The sequence below is a fragment of the Mytilus edulis genome, chromosome 2 (assembly GCF_963676685.1).
Source record: "Mytilus edulis chromosome 2, xbMytEdul2.2, whole genome shotgun sequence".
NCBI lineage: Eukaryota > Metazoa > Mollusca > Bivalvia > Mytilida > Mytilidae > Mytilus > Mytilus edulis.
The window spans coordinates 36,448,844-36,470,403 of record NC_092345.1 but is presented as its reverse complement, the minus strand read 5'-3'; the positions used below and the strand labels follow the sequence as shown (position 1 = coordinate 36,470,403).

General features: G+C 32.3%; 1 protein-coding gene across 2 annotated transcripts; it reads right to left on the bottom strand.

The window, feature by feature from the left end:
* Positions 1-1,223: 1,223 nt before the first annotated feature.
* LOC139512095 (uncharacterized) lies at positions 1,224-7,678 on the bottom strand. Of its 2 annotated transcripts, XM_071299479.1 has the most exons (3): positions 7,599-7,678; positions 6,250-6,388; positions 1,224-3,639 (listed from the first exon to the last, which is right to left on the bottom strand). In XM_071299479.1, exons 2-3 carry the CDS (start codon positions 6,297-6,299, stop codon positions 1,743-1,745), a joined length of 1,947 nt encoding a protein of 648 aa, XP_071155580.1. In that variant the 5' UTR covers positions 6,300-6,388; positions 7,599-7,678; the 3' UTR covers positions 1,224-1,742. The 2 variants fall into 2 exon arrangements, with proteins under 2 accessions (XP_071155580.1, XP_071155581.1); XM_071299480.1 differs by lacking the exon at positions 6,250-6,388.
* Positions 7,679-21,560: the final 13,882 nt, after the last annotated feature.

Sequence of the window (21,560 nt, the reverse complement as noted above, 5' to 3'; positions counted from 1 at the left end):
TTTCAAGCCAAAGTTCTAATATAAACTATACAAAGGATAATGTCAATATAATGTGACTCCTACTGTATCTTTCAGATGTTCTTGTACTATACTCTCTGTATACTCTGATTTTACAAAGTTTACAATAAGTATTTATACTAAATATCGAAAATAGACAATACTCAATTAACATGACAATACTCAAATTAAAATGACATTTCATAACTTTAAGCTATAAGTGACAGCATTTACATTAATTAATATAAAAGATAATTATAATTTATAATACTCATATAATCCTATTCTTTCATTTTCCTATACAATAATTTTCACACCTTTAGTATGAATTGAAGTCTTTCATATTAATTTCTGTAACTCAATAAATAAATCTGTCACAACTATTCCAACTTCAAATGTCCCTAATTAAGATTAACACATTATTAATTTTGTCTATACATGTAAATATTTAAATTTGTAAAATAATATCTTTTCTAAAAGTCCAATTTCTAAATAAATAATAAAATAAAATTTAAGTCCAAATTAGCCTGGTTACAAAAGTGTCAAAGATCATTCAAAGACATGGCTTATCATGGCTTATTATTCATCAACGGCATTCAAATTAAAACAGCAAGAGGGACATACAAATTACAAAACTAAAGCCTAATAATCGAAAAATTACTTGCATGTTCGGATTGGCCATTATGAAATTAAGATTAGATAATTTATTGTTGATGGCTCAAACGATACTGTATGGAAACCGAAATGTTTACATCCAGACGTGCCTGAGACGAAAAGATCACAGACTGCATTTATCATAATATAAACCGAGTTTGACTTCGTCAAACGCAACTTATAGTTTTGTGATATTTATTTGATGTTATATCTTTATTCTATATATATTAATTTCACTAACATAATATTGTACATTGCTATTACATATATCCTAAAGTTAGGGTTACTGTTTTGAATAAAATTGAGAAAGGAAATGGTGAATATGTCAAAGCGACAACCACCCGACCATAGAGCAAACAACAGCCGAAGGCAACCAATGGGTCTTCAATGTAGCGAGAATTCCCGCACCCGTAGGTGTCCTTCAGCTGGCCCCTAAAATATGCATAATAGTACAGTGATAATGGACGTCATACTAAACTCCGAATTATACGTTGAATGTATTTATTTAGAGAAGGTCTAATATCAAATCTAACTTTTCTAGGTGATTGAGAAAAGAAACAACCGTTTATCTATTTTCTATTTTTCTTATAATTCATTATCAGATGTTCCTTTCTAAAAACATACAAATTAAAGTGCAGTGGAACAAATATTATTGGTCTTTTAGAATCTTCGCAATTCCCATCAGAAGACATCTCGTTTCTTCTCAAATGTGTTCTTCTCAAAGCATTTCTAATGAATTTATATGTGCTGGTTCTTATGAATCCTTAACTTGTGCACATGAACATGAACCTGTAAAGGACTAAATATATATTTTCTTGAAAAATAAAACATTTTTCACTATATGTTAATTTTGACATATATCAGGCTATATCCTAGATCTATTTATACTGTTTTTGAAAAATCTTTTTTACTTTATTCCCGATATGAAAATATATAAATAAGTGCGAGAGCAGACACAAAACTCGAACCACGGTGAAACTGTAAACAAATTCATTAAAATACAATACATTTATTTAAAAAAAAAAAAAATGCTTATATTATATTGGTCTGCTGAAGTTTTACTTTAGAGTTTTATAAAGTTGAATTTTAAGTCAGTAAATAATTTTATAAAGAGTTGCTTTATAACCGTTTAACAAGACTAACATGTTCAAGTTCATGTCATAATCTATCATTGTTGTCGGTTCTTTGCGTATTACTTTACCAACTTTGCCATCGCATGATACCGCCTGTACACCATCAGATTTATCCGTAACTATAACGTTTCCATATTTGTCTATCGCAAGAGATGCCGTAAGGCTATCCTTATCATATACACGGACCCGTGAAGCCCTTCGCAACAGATCCTCACCAGGAAAATATGAATCATAATCGTCTTCATATGTATGAAATGTTGAAACTGACTCTGATAGTTGTTCATCCGGTAACTTCAAACTATCTTTGTCATCTGTACAGAACCGGACATTTATCCCCGATTGGTGCCTTCTTGGTGACTTGGAACTATCCTTTCTACTGCCAAACTTCCACAGAGTATCACCTGTTAAATCGCAACAAACCACTTTTTCGCATGTTTTGCCTTTACATGTAAAATATATTTTGTCTCCAAGTTGAGCCATTTGGAATGTTGATGGAGATTGATGTTTCGGTACCGGAATGCATCCCATTATTTTACCTGACATGGTTGATATAAGAATTTCATTTGTATACACTGAACTACTACCGAAAAATAACTTGTGATTATTAAAAACTAGATCGTATACCTCACAATGTCTGTCTATATCGAAACTGCTTTTCTTTTTCCCATCGATTAAACTTATCACATCGATAGTCCGATTGCCATGTGATACAGCTATTCTTTGAATATCGATAACTGTGATGCCAAAGACAGAACCCTCTTGCAAAATAAGACTCTTTTCCAGAGAACCGTCTTCTTTGTGGACAGTAAGCCTGAGATTGTCTAGAACTGATACTACAAATCTTTTATCTGGCAGAATTCGACAACAAGTTATTTTAAGATTTTTCTTCCTTCCACAATCAAAGTGTATATCTTTAATTTTTTCAATTGTTCTTATCATCGGTCCAGTTTCTCCAGGTTCCGTCTTCAAATCTTTAGTACAATATTCTACCTGTGGTCTGTAATCAGGTCTGACTTCCCCAAATGATTTTGCATTCATTAATGAAATCAGCTCTGGTGAAATTATAAATAGTAAATCGTTTGGTTGCTCTACGCGTATCAAAGGATTCACTATCTTTTTTATTTGTTCGATTGGTTCTAGCACTCTACGACTGAAAATAAAGAGATTTTTATCAGAGGCATACTCTTTGGTAAGTGCTATGTTTCTCTTTATTTCTCTTGCCTCTTTCACCCTTTCTTTTAAAATATGATGGTTTTCTCCCGTTGACTGGACGTGTGCATTATGTTTCAAGCCCTCAATTGCTCTAGCTTCTAATTTATCCAGCTTCTTGTCAATTTTCTTTCGTATTTCTCTTATCTTCCAAATTATTTGATCAACCTTATCATCAATATAATCGGCAATGTCTTCGTGACATTTAACTCTTTGCTCAACTTTTTTAATCAACTCATCCAGTTGTGTTTCAAAATTGGATACATAATCTGTTGTATTCGAACTATTAATTAAGGCTTCTTTTATGGTAATGATGTCGTCCTGGTTGCGATAAGTAAACTGCGTCGACAAACACTTAAAACAAAAAATCTTATCTTTTGAGGGACTAAAATATTCAAAATTCTCTCCATGCGTGTTACATCTCTGATAAATTTTAGAGATGTGTGCTATTTTGAAATAATCGTCTATTGATATCACGCGATGATCTCGGAGTATCTTATGAAGTTTATGATCTTTGACACATTCGTTGCAATAACCCTCTTCGCACTCCGTACACCATTTCCTTGCTCTTTCCAACTTGCTCTTATATTCACATGGACCACATTTAACTTTTGAATTGTCCGTCATATTACTGTAAAGTTTAAAACTGCAAATGAAAATAATTTACGTCATAAACAAAGAATAAGATGCGAAATATGCGATAATTGTTCATGTTTGTCAGTTAATTTGGCATTATTTAGGTGTTGCTGACTAATTATAGATTATGTCACGGGTTTTTTCAGAGATGAGGCTGCATGAAGGTGTTTAAAATACGCATGATACTGATAACCATGTGCTTCTATCAGTTCATTAACGATCTATAGTTTTGAAAACCAGAAAAAAAATAGTCATCGAGAACAAAACCTAGACGGTCATAAACAGAATTAACAGTCAAAATTTGTTTGAACTTTGAGTTCGCTATTAGCTATAAGGTAATATTTGGATTATTGTTATTATAATAGGTAGCATAATATAATTGATCATGATTATCAGTAAACTAATAATGAAAACGGGGAATGTGTCAAAGAGACAAAAACCTGACCAAAGAGCAAAATTGTATATTTAAATTGTGTTCCTTAAAATAACACGAAACCAAAGTTAAAATACGTTTTCTATATCATATCTGAATTAATTCTGTGTTAATATTTCCAATTAGTGAATTTTTGGTAAAATTAATTAATTTTATTTGAGCGAGTTTATTTCGAAGTGTCACACTTTCAAACAATTACAATGTTCAAAGCAAACATATAGCACCATGCATTTATATATATGTTAAGTCATTTAGGAGAAGCAGATCATTTGAATTCAGAGTACTAGTAGTTAAAAATAACTTTAAAAAAATGTACGAGTGAGTATGCGCAAACGAAGGAATCAATACGTTACAGATACAGAACAACTGACTTCACTGGATTAATAAAAAAAAGCACAATCCTTTACCTTTTAGTAAACTTTTCAATGTTGCAACGTTCAACCGAATGAATCCTAATTGTGAATGTGTTTATAAAATGTACTTGTATAATTCATAATAAAATATTGCTTAAACCAAACAAAATGTTGTAACCTTATGCATTGAAAAAGATGACTTGGAAACAAATTAAACAGCATAAGATATATCCTCAAACTATTACTATCTTAAGACCATCATAACATACCTACAACGGTGGCATGAAATTGAGATATTTCTTTGGTTGCACCAGGTTTGATAAAAAAAAACGTAGGACAGAAATATCGATATGTCTCCTAAAATGGTCTTAAAGCCTGCTCAAATACTGCTTCTATAAACAGATCCCTGCAACCTATGTTATTTTTTATAATAACGAATTAAAAGATCGTATAATCCTACGCTTACGACTTTGAAGTGGTTTGAACATATTTGTCTTGAATAATTACCACTAAACGGTATTTCTATTCCCACACGAAAAGCATCTCAAATGTCGATGGAGAAATAATTGCAACTTTTCAAGTACGACAGAAAGCCAAGTATAATTCAGTGATATATTTAAATACGAGACCATTTCCGGTCTGAAGAAGTATATATACTATTATCATATACTTAGACTAAATAACATATGATTTTTACTGTATGATAATAGCATTAAATTAACGTAAATTCCATATTTTTCGAATTGGTGCTTAGCGGGCTGATATAAAAAGATTATCACATGCTTCGATTGTTATCACATGCCTTTCCGTAACGTTATCACATGGCATTCCGGTGATACTCGGCAAATTCCGGAAAATACACCTCAATGCTACGTTTTCAGTGAAAAACAGTACGAAATAGTGTACAAAACAATTATTTAGATACTGAAAAGTATATTGTGTAAAATAATAACCAAAAAAAATAAAAATAAAAAAACAAACAAACAAATTATTAAATAAATGCATTCTTTATAAGTTTCAAACATAATTTAGAAAGTTACTTTGAAAAGGTTGACTTTTCCAAACAGTGTTCACTATGTATATTGTTGTTTCTTTTTGAGGGGTTTGACGAGTCGTCCATATTAAATATGTTTTCTCCTCTGTTGAGGCATATGAGAGAAAGATTTGATTTCGAATGTACTAAATTTGGGTCCGACTTCGGTGAACTTTTCAATCTATGAACTTCTATTTGGGAACCACGTAAAATGATCAATATATGATCTGTTATTTTTCTCCATGTTGAAGCATATGATAAAAAGACCATAACATGTCATTTTTTCATATCGCATGTATTATCAGCCCTCGGTCAATATCAGCCCTCGAGCCATGCGGCTCTTGGGCTGATATTGAACCTAGAGCTGATAATACATGCGATATGAAAAACGCCATGTAATAATCTGATAGTATCAGGTGCCAAGTGATCCATGTAAAGTGAGAAGAAGATACTAAGTGGCCAAAAAAATATCGAAGAAAACATCGACCAACTAAAGTTTTGTAAAAAAGAAAACCAGACAACAGTCAAAAAAACTACAACATGTACAAAGAACATCTAGTTCAGCAACACGAACCCAACCCGAGTGAACGTAAGCTCTCTTGAAAGTTCCAGCTTCATTATTGACATCCTTCTATTTCTATTAGTCATGATTTATGTTATCTTATGGGCGTGGCCAGTTACTGTAACAAAAATCTTCTTCTTGCATCACCCCACTGCTTGAAATGGGATGCTGATAAAATAGACTTAACAAACAAAACGAACTAAAATGAGTTAAAAAGAGGAAGATTAAAAAAAACTTACAAAATCATACGTAGCATACGAAAAAATGCGTTAACCAGATCATGCAACATTTCTATTGGCTTTTCGTTAAGTCTTTGATGTTTTATAATGGGCTAAACAATGAACATTGCTCCCATAGGAACAGAGATATACCAGATTTCTGAAGAAGAAAACAATTATACAAAATACCAATACTAAGTCGCTTAGCTGAAAGTCTCTTTAGCTTAAAATAATTTTTTTTGGTCAAATATTTTAAAAAAGAATATTATATTCAATTTTTTGCGTTGATGACGTCACGGTCACATGACAAAATGATGTATATGAGCTGATAATAAAAACACGGTCAGCCAAATTAGAAGTCACGTTGCATCCAAAATAAAATTATTTGAGTTTGAAGCCGGAACAAAACATGCATGTGACGTCATACTGGCCTATTAAAAAAACTTGATTAATCAGTCACTGCATTTTCTTCTTTTTTTAACACAAAGAGAGAAACAGGTTTAACAACTCATGAGAATTGGATATCGCTTGATATCCAGTTCCGTTATATGTTTTAAATAGCAAATAATAAAGTCGTTTAGGCAGCAACCATTTGATTTTCTGGGGGGGCTATGGTTTTTTTTTCTGTACAATTTTTTTTTTTCGCCTGTGGCGAAAAACAATCTATTTTTTTCGCGACAAGTCGAAAACAATTTTTTTTCTTTCGATTTTAGCATTACATATAGTGGCAGCTGAGGGTGAAACAAATAATTTTTTTTTTCTCAGAATCAAAAACAAATTATTTTTTTCTCCAAAAACTGGAAACAAACTTTTTTTTTCCAAAAAAAACCATAGCCCCCCCCCCCCCCCCCCCCCCCAGAAAATCAAATGGTTGCTGCCTTAGAGGCTCATTCATTATCATATTTTAATAAATAACTCGAAATGATAGCTTATGATAGGAATTTGATGATACTGTCGTACAAAGTGAGAGGTTTAGTGTTATAAAACCAAGTTCAATCCACCATTTTCTACATTTGAAAATGCCTGTACCATTGTACCAAGTCAGGAATACGACAGTTGTTGTCCATTCGTTTTTAATGTGTTTTGTCATTTGATTTTGCCATGTGATTAGGGACTTTCCGATTTTATTTCCCTCTGAGTTCAGTAATTTTGTGATTTTACTTTTTATTCACTCGTTATGAAACCTAAACAATAGTCATTCATGTAACCTATGATAATAATTCACACCAGGAAGTTATAACAAACAAATTCTACATTTTATTTATCTAAATTTCAGAAAAGATAAGCAGTAAATGCTAGATATAAAATTTTGGATTTAAGGTTTTCGAAGTGAATTACAGCAATTCAGACAATTTATCAAAAATTATTACCTTCCAAAAGCTTTTTGTCCTGAAACTATGAACAGCGTTTAGTTTCTGATCTTAACAGACTCAGCTGAAGTTGTCTCCCGTTTGCCATAGGTTCAATTGTAACTAACGCAATAATGCAGTAGAAAATACGTATTCATTGAATTAAAACTTTTAGAAACTATACACTTTATTTTACTAAATAATAATATTGTTTCGGAATAGCATCGAAGTATGCTCTTTAAAGAAGATAGTTATTTTGTTTCCTTGTTTGTCGTTGATTGCTAAATGTATATGTCCAATGCCAAATATGTCCTGCATGTTCGTATGAGAACAACTTAACAGCAAAAACAGTAGAAAGGTCCTGCAATATAAAGATGCTGTCTGATAAGAAGGTTGGAGAAGTTTGGAATGTCCATGGAAAACTGAAGATATATTGGATAAAGACAGAAATGTTGCTTTGAAACAGGCTCGAAATATATTGTACAGTGTTTATAACGGGCTTACATGTGAAATGAAGGCTTGCGTAATTGCAGTTATTTCACTAGGACAAATATATATTTATAAATATATAACAACAGATAAAGACAAATACGTGTAACCTTGTGGTCACTGAATATGATCATTTTATATCATATATTTTTATTTTATTTCAGTACCAACCATTCCACGGCTGATTTTTTAATTATTTGCAATTAACATGATTAGATGATTCGAGTTGATTTCAAGCGATTTCAAAATCTCGTTTGTTATGAAACCTATAATAAGTATTATTATTATATTTAAGTTAATTGAAACTGTATTCTTTTTTTCCGATTTGTCTTGTTTTAACATGATACTTATTCATTGTTTTAATCTGATTTCAGGCCGTGCACAAAGTACAAATTCGCTTATAAGGAACACGTTTATCATCTAAACAATTTGCAGAACCAAATTACATTTCAAAGTTGGCTTGTCCAGAGTTGTGAGTATTAAAGAAGTTTTGTAGTGCAAAAAAAAAGATAGTTTATTGTATATCCTTTAATGTAAATCCTTGCTGAAAAGTAACACGCATAAAATAAGATAAGAAAAACAAGGAATATTTCATAGTCAAATAAGATGCTTGAAATTTCAATGATCGTGGGAAAAAAGTTGTGGGATACTTGTTTATTTCTTAAAGCAATGTGGTATACTTTTAAAATCATAGAATTCGCTTTAATCTATGCAAAATGTAGGTATAAATACTAAATTGTCATATTTATTATTTTGCTTATATGTACGATTTTGATATGAGATGGAGATACGACACACGGTTCAAGCTTAATTTGACAAATGTTTCTCTTAGGTGAAATTAATCACACAAATTGTATTGCTTACATATGTGATATACTATTTAATTCTTTTCGGGCATATTGGTTTATATTGATAGATATATAATGCCTGTAGAAATAAACGTCTATATTATACTTACCTGAGAAAGACTGGTATTAATATTGACCTGGATCAACAGGAACGCACCTCATCCTACCTATCCTCTGTATGCCGGTCGACATATAAGACTCAGATATATTCTTTCCATTCACACTGTCTATAATTGTTGGTTTTTTTTTTGCTGTAGCCTCGTTCTGACTCACTAGTCCATCTCCAGGTGGTCCCTTTTCCTTCTGGTTCCCATGGCATGCTACACCTTATGGAGTTTTCCGTAGGTGGTCTCTTGAATGAAAATAGTCCATGCCTTATCTAAAATACATTCTTTTCTAGTGACAGTTTAAACTGATCCCGGTCGAACAACTTTTCAGCACATACCTATTTGATTGATTGTGAATTTGTTCTCGTCCTATGCTTGAAATATTTGCCACTGTAAATTAAGCATAACATAACACAACAATGTATCATATTTGGATTTCAGACCTACCAATTGTCACCATAGAACAACATTGAGACATTTAAAATGAGATCAGATATACGAGAATGTACGTTCTTACATGTACTTCTTTTACTGGTAAAAAAAGTATCCAGTTGTCAAATCACAGATCAGACATAGTATTTATAACCATTTCTTTACAAGTGATTTTTTTTAAAGTAATTGTTGTTTACTAACTTCCAATGACAAAAAGGTAATGCATAGTCATAGTCACGAAAGTAACAAACAAACAACATATACACTTACCAAATTTAAAAAAGAAGACAAATTTGAGAATTTTATAAAACAGTTTATAAGCAATATATATTAAACTATTAAAATAATCTCTGCAAACTAAAGATTCTAAGAACTTATTTTTGCTTATGATCATTATAGTAGTCGTTTACATGCAAACAACTTTTACTCTCCCATGACATAAGCTGTACATGTAATTCTTGAGAAAAAAGTACCAGATCTTCATAATCATCATAATTATTGTGTATGACTTGAAAAACTATGCAAAGTTTTCAATAAATTGAACTATACAGTACATGGAAATATTCTCTCTAAACTATACAGGTTTAGAACATTTGAAAAATATCTTTGTGAATTCTACGTCAAAATGTGACATTTACGTTAAAAAGGGATATTTGGAACAAATGAAATTATAGCAACATGTTCCTTTTCGAAGGACTTTGAAAATAATATTGTCTATAAGGCCGGCTATTTTACCAGAATTTTACTACCAGCTACAGCTTCAGCGAGTGTGACCTCTTGTGAAAACTTGCTTTTCCTATATCTTTTAGAAACACCATTCGATCTTACTATGCTCCGAGTGCTACATTTTAAATGATACGAGAAATATGCATACAATTTTTTCCAAGGAAAATATGTGTTTATTTCGCCCCTAGAAGTTTTCGTGCCGATTTGTGATGATCAATCAACGTAATTAGGAAGTTAAGTTGTTTATGATCAATTAACATAATGATTAATTGATATGTCACGCGCGTGGAGTAGTCTGTACTAACGGGTAGAAGGAAATGTTATTTCAAATATTGACAGTACATATCGCCTTTACGTATAATTATGTACCCTTACACAGGAGCTAGTATCAGTGTGTTAATTGGTGAAGAAGTTGTCATTTGTAATTGGTTTTGGTTACCTAACCAGGGTAAATTGTGTTGTAAAATATGACTATACAAAAATAAGGATATATCATACAATTCTAGCACAGCGTCATTGTATCGCGATCGTTAACTGCTGTTAACGAATTTTCTTAATGTTAAAATAACTTATCAAATATAAAAAAAAGAAGATGTTAAATGATTGCAAATTTAGACAACTCTCCACAAGAGACCAAATGACACAGAAATAAACAACTATAGGTCAATGGCCTTCAAAAATAAGAAAAGCCCATACCTTTAGTAGACTGGTACTACATTTAATATGTTGACGCGAAAATACGAAGGCACTGTTCGAAATATCGTTACGGAACCAAAAGGACGAAAAGTTTAATGTTCAAAGAAGAAACAGTTATGTTTTGCATGGCTTCGTTAGTATCAGAAGTTTTTTTTTATATATTAAACAATGCCACAGATTTAAATAAAACCAAAATACAAAAAAAGGAGACAGACAAGACTGAAACAAAAGAAAGAGAAAACAAACAAACACACGTGAAAAAGAACACGCGCAGTTTGAAACTAATGACAGACTTCCCCTTGTTGCCTCTTTTATGACCTTGGACACATTGCCGTGTTTAAATGTCTTTGACGTATATATCTCACATCACCGCGTATTTATATGCTTTACTATCTTGAAAGGACCGCCTCTCAGACTTGGCGGTCCAACTAGTTTTTAAATCACAAAAATACTGAACTCCTAAGAAAATTCAAAAAGTAAAGTCCCTAATCAAATAGCAAAATTAAAAGCTCAAACACATCAAACGAATGAATTATTAACAACTGTCAGATTCCAAACTTGTCTCGTGTATAAAATGGTGTATTAAACCTAGTTTTAAAGCTAGCTTAACCTCTCACTTGTATGACAGTAGCATCAAACTCCATTATATTGACAATGAGGTATCAACAAAACAAACAGAAACAACAGACAAAAATGTCAAAAATAGGGGTGCAGCAGTCAACACTGTGTTATAGTCTTAATCACTATAAAAGCAAACAAAAATGTAACAAAGAAGCACACAATGGCATATAGACCGAGCATATTAACAAAATTAAAGACAAGAAAACCCAAATTTACTATAGTACAATAACACAACGACAAGATGTATAAGTACAGAGCCAGGTCATATGTATCAAAGAAACACCAAAAAGGCATATAGACAAAGCACATTAGCAAAACGGAAAGACATGAATACGATACTTATCATAGAATAATAACACAATGACGGGATATACAAGTACCGAACCACGTCCTATGGAAATCAAGAAACACAGACTATATGATAAAAGAAATATTCATAAAGACAATTAAAAGAATAGTTTAACATGTTATTAAGATGATAAACAACGTCAGTAAGCAGAATTTATAGTTAAAGACCATCGTGTATTACTTGTGAAGGGATATTTATCAACAAGGTCTTGGTACCTTCCGATGAACATTATTTAGAAAAAATGATGACACGTTCTTTGACATACACCTGGATCATCAACGTTCTCCTCAGACAATGGTGACGGTTTGCAAAGTCTGCGGAAGAGCTGCAAGCTCTTGAATATTGAATAGGTTGGTATTCATAATTTACAAAACCTTGCAGCTTTAAATGCATTCATTTCGTCTATACACCATTACTCACTACATGCGGATTAACAAGAACGCTGTTTTACATTTCCGGAGGTTTCAGTCTTTTTACAAACGTAAAAATATAAGGATATGATATTGATGACTTTGAAGCGTTTTACAATGTATCTGCAGTTTTCTATCAAACATTAAAATAACACCTAAATCTAAACCAATACGAGGAAAATGTAAGAGAAAGTCCATTTAGTCCATTTCATGGATTTTTTCTGTTATATTTTTTTTTAAATAAAGGAATTTATCTCCAACATGCATAGATCTAATTCCTTTTCTTGTGTTAGGCGTTACTTTTGATCCTTTTGTTAGTTGCTTCAGTTTTTTAACGTTTTTATCTAGTTTTTGGATTCTAAAATATTTTTGCTTCGGGTGTCACTGAACATGTAAAGTGACATTTGTTGTCGAAATACGTATCTAGTGCATGCAATAAAACTGGTACCATTTATGGTATTGTTGATTCTTTACTACTGAGACATACAATACCTAATTTAGTTTAAACATATTTATTTAAACTGGATTGGGAAACAAGTTTAACAACTTATATGAATCCCTTTCCACTTTGCGGATGCGAGTGCTGCCTTGTAGCGGCATTAACCTGCTCTTTTTCAAAATCTACATGGTAGTCTTTAATCTGCAACTCTTAACACAGGTCAGCCATGTATCGTCCACTTCCGACGGACTATCATCGTTTCCTCAAGACCATACTCGCAAATGGTGTCAAGGGTGAGCCGAAATTCAGTCAGAAAAACACAATACCTAGAATTGTATGCTGTCTGAGGTCATAAACGAAAAAAAATACCAATGCATATTGCAAGAAAATTAAACAAACAAGTAAAACGTACGTTGAAAAAGGAGCTTAAGGTTGTGCAAGATTTGCAATGTTTCCAACATTGACAATTTAGAATATCATTTATCTTTTAAAAATTATCATATATCATATATCAGTTATTAAAAAAAATGAGGATAAAATTGAGTTCAAATGTATCAAAACAGCTCAAAATATTTTAATTATAAAATATTGAGTAGCCGAATCACCGATATGGATAGAATTACCAGAAACGCCACCAAAATGGCGACATAGCAGTGTGTTATTGTCTGTCTACGAGTAGTGCAACTTTCGATGTGGTCATCATTTGTACGCCTATAAGCAAGCAAATTACAAAGAAAATAGTACTCTTAGCAAAACAACCGTATCATATTAAATGAAATGTGAATTACTATCAAAACATTCCTGATCATTTTTCAAGAAGTTGGATTCATTAGCCGGTGTTTGTTGAGATGAAGACATAATGTCAAGTTTCCGTCGTCACGTCAAGCTGTTAGTCTTACACACGTCGTTCCTATAATGGCTTTGGCAGGGTTTTTTTTTTCTTTCTCTGACATAGGACTAATATATATATCGGTGTAATAGTCCCAGCTCTGGTATTCAATACGTTAAATTTTTCATTTTAAATTTGCATGTATATTGTTATAAATTTGTTGTATATAATATATTAGTTTTCCAATTTTGGAATTCAATTATAGTCTGTATTTACATTTATTTTATTTTTTTCATTAAACTGTGCCATAGCTAAGATTTAGGTGTGTTTCTTGGTGTTGTTCTGGGAGTGTAGACATGTTTTTATTTTTAATATAAAATTGTATTAGTAAATAATTACTTGCAAAAAAATAGTATGAAAAGGCGAAATAAGTATTTTTTCCGATTTTTGTTTGAGCTTATCATATATATCCCAGCTTACCTTTATATATATAGAGACATACCAATCTAATCAAACAGTTTATTCGATTCTGTCACAATTACCGCTTTAGCGAACATTTCTGTCAAATTAAGCATGAAATGTGTGGAAAATCGTAACAGTGAATCAAAATTGTTCAGAGTACCTAACACACTTAATGTGATATCTTAGTACTTATATGTACATATATAATATATCAAACAGTTTCCAAAATTTACATTTTCGCTTGAAGATAATAGAAACTTTCCCACGATATATATAAACATGTTCAATATGTTATTTGTTAAAATGTATGTTAATTAATTCCTCATAAATTAGAGACAAAAGTACCTTACCGATGTTCAAATTTCATAAATTTATACAAAGCACGGTTAAAATGGAATCTCGTAAACTCCAAATGGAGCCGAGCGTGCGCGTCTACATGGTAACCATCTGCTGCATTGCATGCATTTTTCTATTGTTTGATGTTACACTATTGTTTCTGGTAAGGATGAAGGTTGGTTCCTATTAAAAACGTTAAAACCCGCTGCGTTGTGCACCTGTCCTAAGTCAGGAATCTGATGTACAGTAGTTGTCGTTTTCTCGTTTCTCTTTTATATTTTATACATAGATTAGACTGTTGGTTTTGCTGCTTGAATAATTTTACACTCGTCATTTTGGGGGCTTTTTATAGCTTGCAGTTCTGTATGAGCCAAGGCTCCGTGTTGAAGACCGGAATTTGACCTATAATGGTTTACAAATGGTGACTTGAATGGAGAGTTGTTGTTGGCACTCATACAACATCTTCGTATAGCTATCACCAATAACACTCGGTCAAAATGTTACAAGCGCGAATAAGACAATTAGAAAATTTGCAGTGAAAAAAGATAATTTGTTATACGTTTATGCAATTACAAAGAAACACTTTACAATACAGTTTTAATCCGATCATTGAGTCAAAATGATTCATGAACAAGCATTTTGGAAGAAGTCCTCAATCAGGAGTTCCCCTAAATGACAACTCCTGTGTATTATCAGGGTTTTAAAACTGGTAAAAAGGATAATATTTTTTTCAAATTCTGACATCGGACTTGGCCTTCTCTTAAACTGAGTTTTACTGTGCGTATTGTTGTATGTTTGTTTTTTTCAACATTGGCTGGAGGTATAAGGGTTTTAAAAACATGTTTAACCCAGCCGCAATTTTGCGCCTGTCCTTAGTCGGGAGCCTCTGGCCTTTTTTTGTCTTGTATGATTTTTAATTTTCGTTTCTTGTGTATAATTCGGAGTTTAGTTTGACGTCCATTATCACTGAACTAGTATACATATTTGTTTAGGGGCCAGCTGAAGGACGCCTCCGGATGCGGGAGTTTCTCGCTGCATTGAAGCCCCATTGGTGGCCTTCGGCTGTTGTCTGCTCTATATTCGGGTTGTTGTCTCTTTGACACACTCCATATATCCATTCTCAATTTTATAAATAAATAAAAATGAAAATTAATTCAATTAAAACCCAGCATACTTTCCGTTGTATCTAGCAAACGGATGTGAATCTGTGAGTACATTATGCATTAAAAAAAGCAAACATAGTCGCGTGAGCCTTATAGTCATATAATTAAAATTTGATTGAAAAGAAACAGATATCTATGCATATCCCGATCCATGCATGCACGTGCAAAAATCTATCTTTTCATAAATACGACACAATGTTAATAGGTCAGGATTATTTGTGTCAATATTAATGTTGTTGTTGAAAACCGGAAGTTCAAGTGAAGTGGTACTATATTACCATGAATTGTCACTGAAATCCAAATGTATATTTTCAATAGACGGAATGGAATTTCATCCTATATTTCCGGAAACTGATAGACTATGAAAGTAATGGGGCAATCATATTACAATTTAGGAATGATTCATTGATTCATTGTTTACAAAAGCACATGACAATATTGGCGGGAAAATAATAAGAGTTCTAGAAAATGAAAAATAACATTGCTAGGGAAGAAATGAAATAACAGATTAATTAATTGATTTCGAACAGTGTTTAACTTTAAAGTCATGTTGAAGGTCAATTTATCAAATCTAAAATGATTCATGAATTCGACCCGATCCTTACTATTGATTTCATAAAAGAGAGTATTGCAGGTACTTATCAGTCTTATTCTCAGTTATTTGTCATCTTATTCTTGTACAATTTCTTAGTCGACTCCTCCAATCGGTAATACGCAGAATACACGGTGAAAGTGCAATGCAGTGATTCTGTGAAAAGTAAAGTAGTGTCGTTTTTCCCTTTTAGAAATTTTGTTTACTTATTCATAACAGCCAGTTCAAAGAAACTAAGGTTCAACGCAAACTGGTAGTGTAAATTATATGACATATGCTATTCTGTTCTTGCCCCGTTTTGTGGCTCTAAGCGGTTCTCCGTATTAAAACATCCCTGACTTTCAAATGGCCAGATTTGGGAGGCGTTCCTAATGAGGCACACCAGGAAAATCTCTTCGGATGCACGATATTTATACAATATTGTTTTTTTCTTCATTTTCTAGCACTGTGTTGATTTTGCAGCGGTTTGACTGTTAGACCTTATGGATATTATCAGCTTAACAGTCTGTGCCTCGGTATTGTCATGATTTATAAACCTATCGATAAAAAAAGACGTAAGATACCAACAATAGGGACATTCAAACTCAAAGAAAACTGACATTGCCATTGTAAAAAATAAAACCGACCACAAGACAAGAAACAAAACTAATCATAGTAAACTAAAGCCTGAGTAACACGAATTCCGCCAAAAGCTTGGGATGATCTCAGGTGACCGTGCACCGAAAGGGTAAGCAGATCCTGCTCCACATGGGATATCCGTCGTGCTACTCCTGTAAAATATGTTGATACGTTATATCAAAAGAAATTAGACATCACGTAATGCCTGATTGGTAGCTGACCCAGAGACACTGCCAAAGTCATAAACCGTTGGTCATGTACACTTTGTAACCCTGAAACTTCACCGAAAGTAAAAAAAAAAAAATTGAAACTACTTTTTAATTTGTTATTTTCATTTAATGGTTGTCTCCAAAAATGATTAAAAAAAAACTAAACAAAAATATTTCAATTTTTAATGAATTATAGAAAGCGCCACTATAATGACGACTTTCTTAGCCACGTGATTTGGAACATCCGCTTTGGTCATCATTTACATGCCCAGGCAAGCTAATCGCAAACAAAATAGTTTTCTTAGCAAAGCAACCGTAGCATTTCAAATTAAATGTAATTTATAATCTAAACATTCCTGATCATTTTCAAGAATTTGGATTCATTAGCCGGTGTTTGTTGAGATGAAGACATAATGTCAAGTTTCCGTCGTCACGTCAAGCTGTTAGTCTTGCACACGACGTTCCTATAATAGTTTTGGCAGGTATATTTTTCGAATGCGACATTTTTTACTATATAGTTAGTTCGTTCATTAACAGCACCTAAGAGTTGCTTAGATATTCCTTAATCGTCCCCATCATCAAAACTTTGTGCAATTCTTGATATTGTTTTGGAGGAATGTTTTTTTTCTTTAAACTGCAAAATAGACCGTAGCTCCAAAAAGAAGGATAAAATAGAACTAGACTCACTAACTTTTGTTTTTACCAGGCTTGTTATTGTGTACACCAGACGCGCGTTTCGTCTACAAAAGACGCGGTGCTCTTTCTTCTCTTTTTATCAAAAGTATATTAGTAAAGTTTTGAATTCTTGTTAGTTTTATAACGTATTCGGAAATTATAAATTTGTGTCTGGAACATAATGTATACTGATTTGTTTACCAACATAGTTAAATCAAAGGTGACCGTTACTCTTCCAGTCCAGAAAATTATGATCAAAAGAAAGAAAATTTTACTAATAACCAAAATAACCAAGATCAATTTATCATGCGTGAAGAAGGCTTTCTTATTATATTAAATTATAGCTTACAAGTATCCGACTTAATCACTAAACTATTTAGTATCGGTTTCCATTGACACCTCTTACAACAAAGGGGGCGTGTTTGGGATACGTTAGGAGCACATGATTGTCATGAGGTTAATGATGATAGCTTATTAGATCCGGCAGTTCTAATAGTACCAGAACACTAATGACTAGTTATCTTCTAGAATCAAAAAGATGGACCACAGTTATTGATATTACTAATTAAACTTTACACATTTATCAAAGGACGGAGAGACGAAATGGCATGGTCAGTGCGATGACCAATGGTCATTAATCGTAACATTTTAATAAATTGTTTTCTTTGTAAATTGGTATGACAAGCCTCTGGAGTCAGAGATTTACAATAACTTCTTTCTGTCGTCAGACAGTAAATATTTGGATTTCTTCCCTTAAGTCGTCCTTTCCATTATATATAAACAAACTGATGAATATTGGTAATTTTCATAGACGTAAGCGATACAGTATTTAAAAGATTTGTCACAATTGTCTTTTCTGAAATAAACAACCTATCTGTCTGTAGAGGATGGACAGATGGTATCATCTTTCGTTTTGACTCGTCTGGTGGTTCACAAGGATATACATGTTTGTTTCATCTTGATTTTTCTGTCGCCTAGTTCATTAGTTGTACTATTTATTATCCCGCTAGCGAGGCACTGTTCGTGTCATGACGTTGATACTATATTTCTGTATACCTCTGTCACAGGAAGTGTTGCAAAGTGCATTAGATTGCGCGTAAGCATCCAAGTAAAAACTGTAATATCTATTCATTTGGTTTCAGTAATGTCGTATATTAAAATCTGGTATCACTTGTAAAAATAGAATAGTCAAAATGTCTTAAACTTTAAAAATTGTAAAGTATGAATAAAAGAAAGAGTGGTACACTTAATCTCTGGTTATTCATAACGATATACTAGTGCTCTGCTATATAAAATAGTGACTTTTGTTGCTATTGCATACTTTTATGTTGTTGTTTTTTTTCAATTCTGGGGTGATTTTGTGTTTTATTTAAAAAAAAATCTTTGGTCTTATTTCAATGCACTTTGGTAATACTATGGTTGCTATATATGTGTGCTTACAAAGTTGTGTTATTTACCTATTTATTTAGATTGTTTCTTGTTTGCTTTACGTCTAGGGGCAAACATGTTATGTGCGTTCGGAGTAAGAACAAATTAACTATAGATCAACTGTGTAGGTTCTGTATTGCGGGTCGTTCAGAATAGAGGTTGAAAAAAATGACAAAACCTTTCGGAATTTTTGTCCCTCGGTGCTCTATGACTTGAAGTTTGTACGTTATTTGTCCCTTTTTTTAATTTTTATTTCACCGTCACTGTTGAGTTTTATGTAGACGTCTTGCGTACAAAAGTATAATCCTGGTTTCTTTAATGAGTTGTTCTAATAGGAGCAAAACTTGTCCTTAGCAAAAGGCCTTCTCTTGGTCTTTAAAGAGTACTTCAACGCTCAGAGAGCGTGACACTCTCCTTTGCAAGCTCTCTGAATTATCGTCCTCATTTCGACTGAACGTGGCTGCGTATTTGTTCATCCTGCACAGACAGGCACATATATAGCTCTCATAAAAGTAGCTTTTTTTTACTGGAAAAATCCAAGTGTCTGTATCCGAGTCAGTCCTTGAAATATATATATTTTTAAGAAAAAGTGACATACAAACTCTAAATTTAAAAACAAAAGAAAACAAATCACATCATATCATTGATATATTATATCAATTCAAGGAGAAACAGACAACTAGCGTAACTGCTACAAAACAAAATGTTTGCAATAATTTATGTTTTTCCCTGAAGATAAAAATATCTTTATAAGGATGTATTATTCTAGCGTTCTTTAACTTTACATTCAATACTTCGTTTTCGAAACTTTTTCTACATAAGAAAATGCCTCTTCAAAGTCAACATTCATTTCCTCCTCAAATTCACATGTAAATTCACATGTAAGCGATATTTTGTTCATGCATAACATTCAAAATTAAAATAAGAAGGTTTGGTATGATTGCCGATTAAACAATTAAGTTCAAGCAATTATCCACCAACGTTTTTCGAAAGCAAGCACATCAATAACTATGATTTGTTGCTAAAAGTCATCCTTTTAAAAAAACGAATTCAAGAAATTCAATTTCAGTACTAATTTAATGTCAATTGTCATTTGTAGACGTCATGCGTACAAATCCTCGCAACAGTCGCAGGAATTACAATTTGTTTCTGTTCCATTCTTTAATGGTTGTCAGCTGAATTAGTCGAAGTGTGTATTACCCTATCATATGAAAAAGTGTTAGATTCGACACTTCCTAGAGCTTCTGGGCATGTCATCTTGTACAAATCTATACCATCGGGTTCATTTTCCGATATATTAATATTGTGCAATGATTCACTAATACCAATATGCTAATGTTCTGAATTTTTGAAATACATTTCGAACCGAATATATAAAAATCAACTATTTCTAGGAGAAATTTAGAAGAACTTGGAAGTATTCGAATGAGAAAAAAAACATTTTTTCTGAAACGAATTTTACGTCTTCCAAATAATTTAAGTGTGGATACATTTAACAGAAAAACGAGTTCGAAGCATATTGCTCATTTTATTCCTATATTTGAGTTTTTTTCTTGTGTTATACTTATACATCCAATGTATCATATGAACGTATTAACTAATACTTACCAAATTAAAGACTTCCAGCACGCGACCCGGGTTTTGAAAAGTTAGGCAATTTCTAATATAAATCATTGAACTTTCAACTTTTTCCGTTTTTGCAGCCAATTAAAGAATTGTTGGTTCGGTTTCTGTCTTAGTCTTTAGCTGGATTTATAACATTCGCCGAGAGAATATAATTTTAATAACATTTTAATAATTATATACATGTATACTCAGAGGTTGATTTTGGAATGCGTACCATCATAGTGTCTGCTGTCTTAAATTTTTTAGCTGTAAATTTATTCTATCTTTGAAGAAAAATGCATTTCTTTACATTAAATTATTTTCGACACGAAAGCAACATTTTTCTGATTGTTGTTAGCGTTTTACAGCAATTAGAATGTTTCCTAAAGCAAATGTTTATGTAGTTCCGTAAACTGACTGGTTACAGTTCGTTGCTTCCTCTAATAGCATCGTCACAGTGTGTGGAATTGCTGAAGGTTATTAATTTCGCGTGCCACTTTCTTTTATTTTTTCAGTAATTACATAGAAGAATTTTTGAAGAAAGAGTTCTAATGTTGTACGTTCTATAAAAAAAATACAATCTGCTATGAATGATAATGAAATATATGACAAAAGATATACAGATAATTATTTATGCGTCTTAAAATCTGCATTACGCATCTGCTTTGTATACTTTGATTGTACAAATCACTCATTTTCACTTTTAATTCTGTTGTTGCGAAGAAAGGGCTTGTTTTAGAATCTATGTTTTCCAAAATAATGACAATCATTCTGACAGAGTTTAGAACATATAATATGTGCAACAAAAAATGTGACTGACAAAAATCTATCAATGAAAGAAATAAAAGCCCATTGTCTGCACTATCAAGATAGTTAAAAGCAAACTAATCATAACGTCGAAACATATTAATCACAATGTCATCTTTTGCAGACCCAGGAGGGTTTTCGG

Bases quoted from the DNA above. Each gene is read 5' to 3' on its own strand.
- LOC139512095 (XM_071299479.1), bottom strand. From the start codon at position 6,299: ATGTTGCATGATCTGGTTAACGCATTTTTTCGTATGCTACGTATGATT. The intron at 3,640-6,249 runs GTAAGTTTTTTT...TTTCATTTGCAG, and splicing joins CGTATGCTACGTATGATTTT to TTTTAAACTTTACAGTAATA.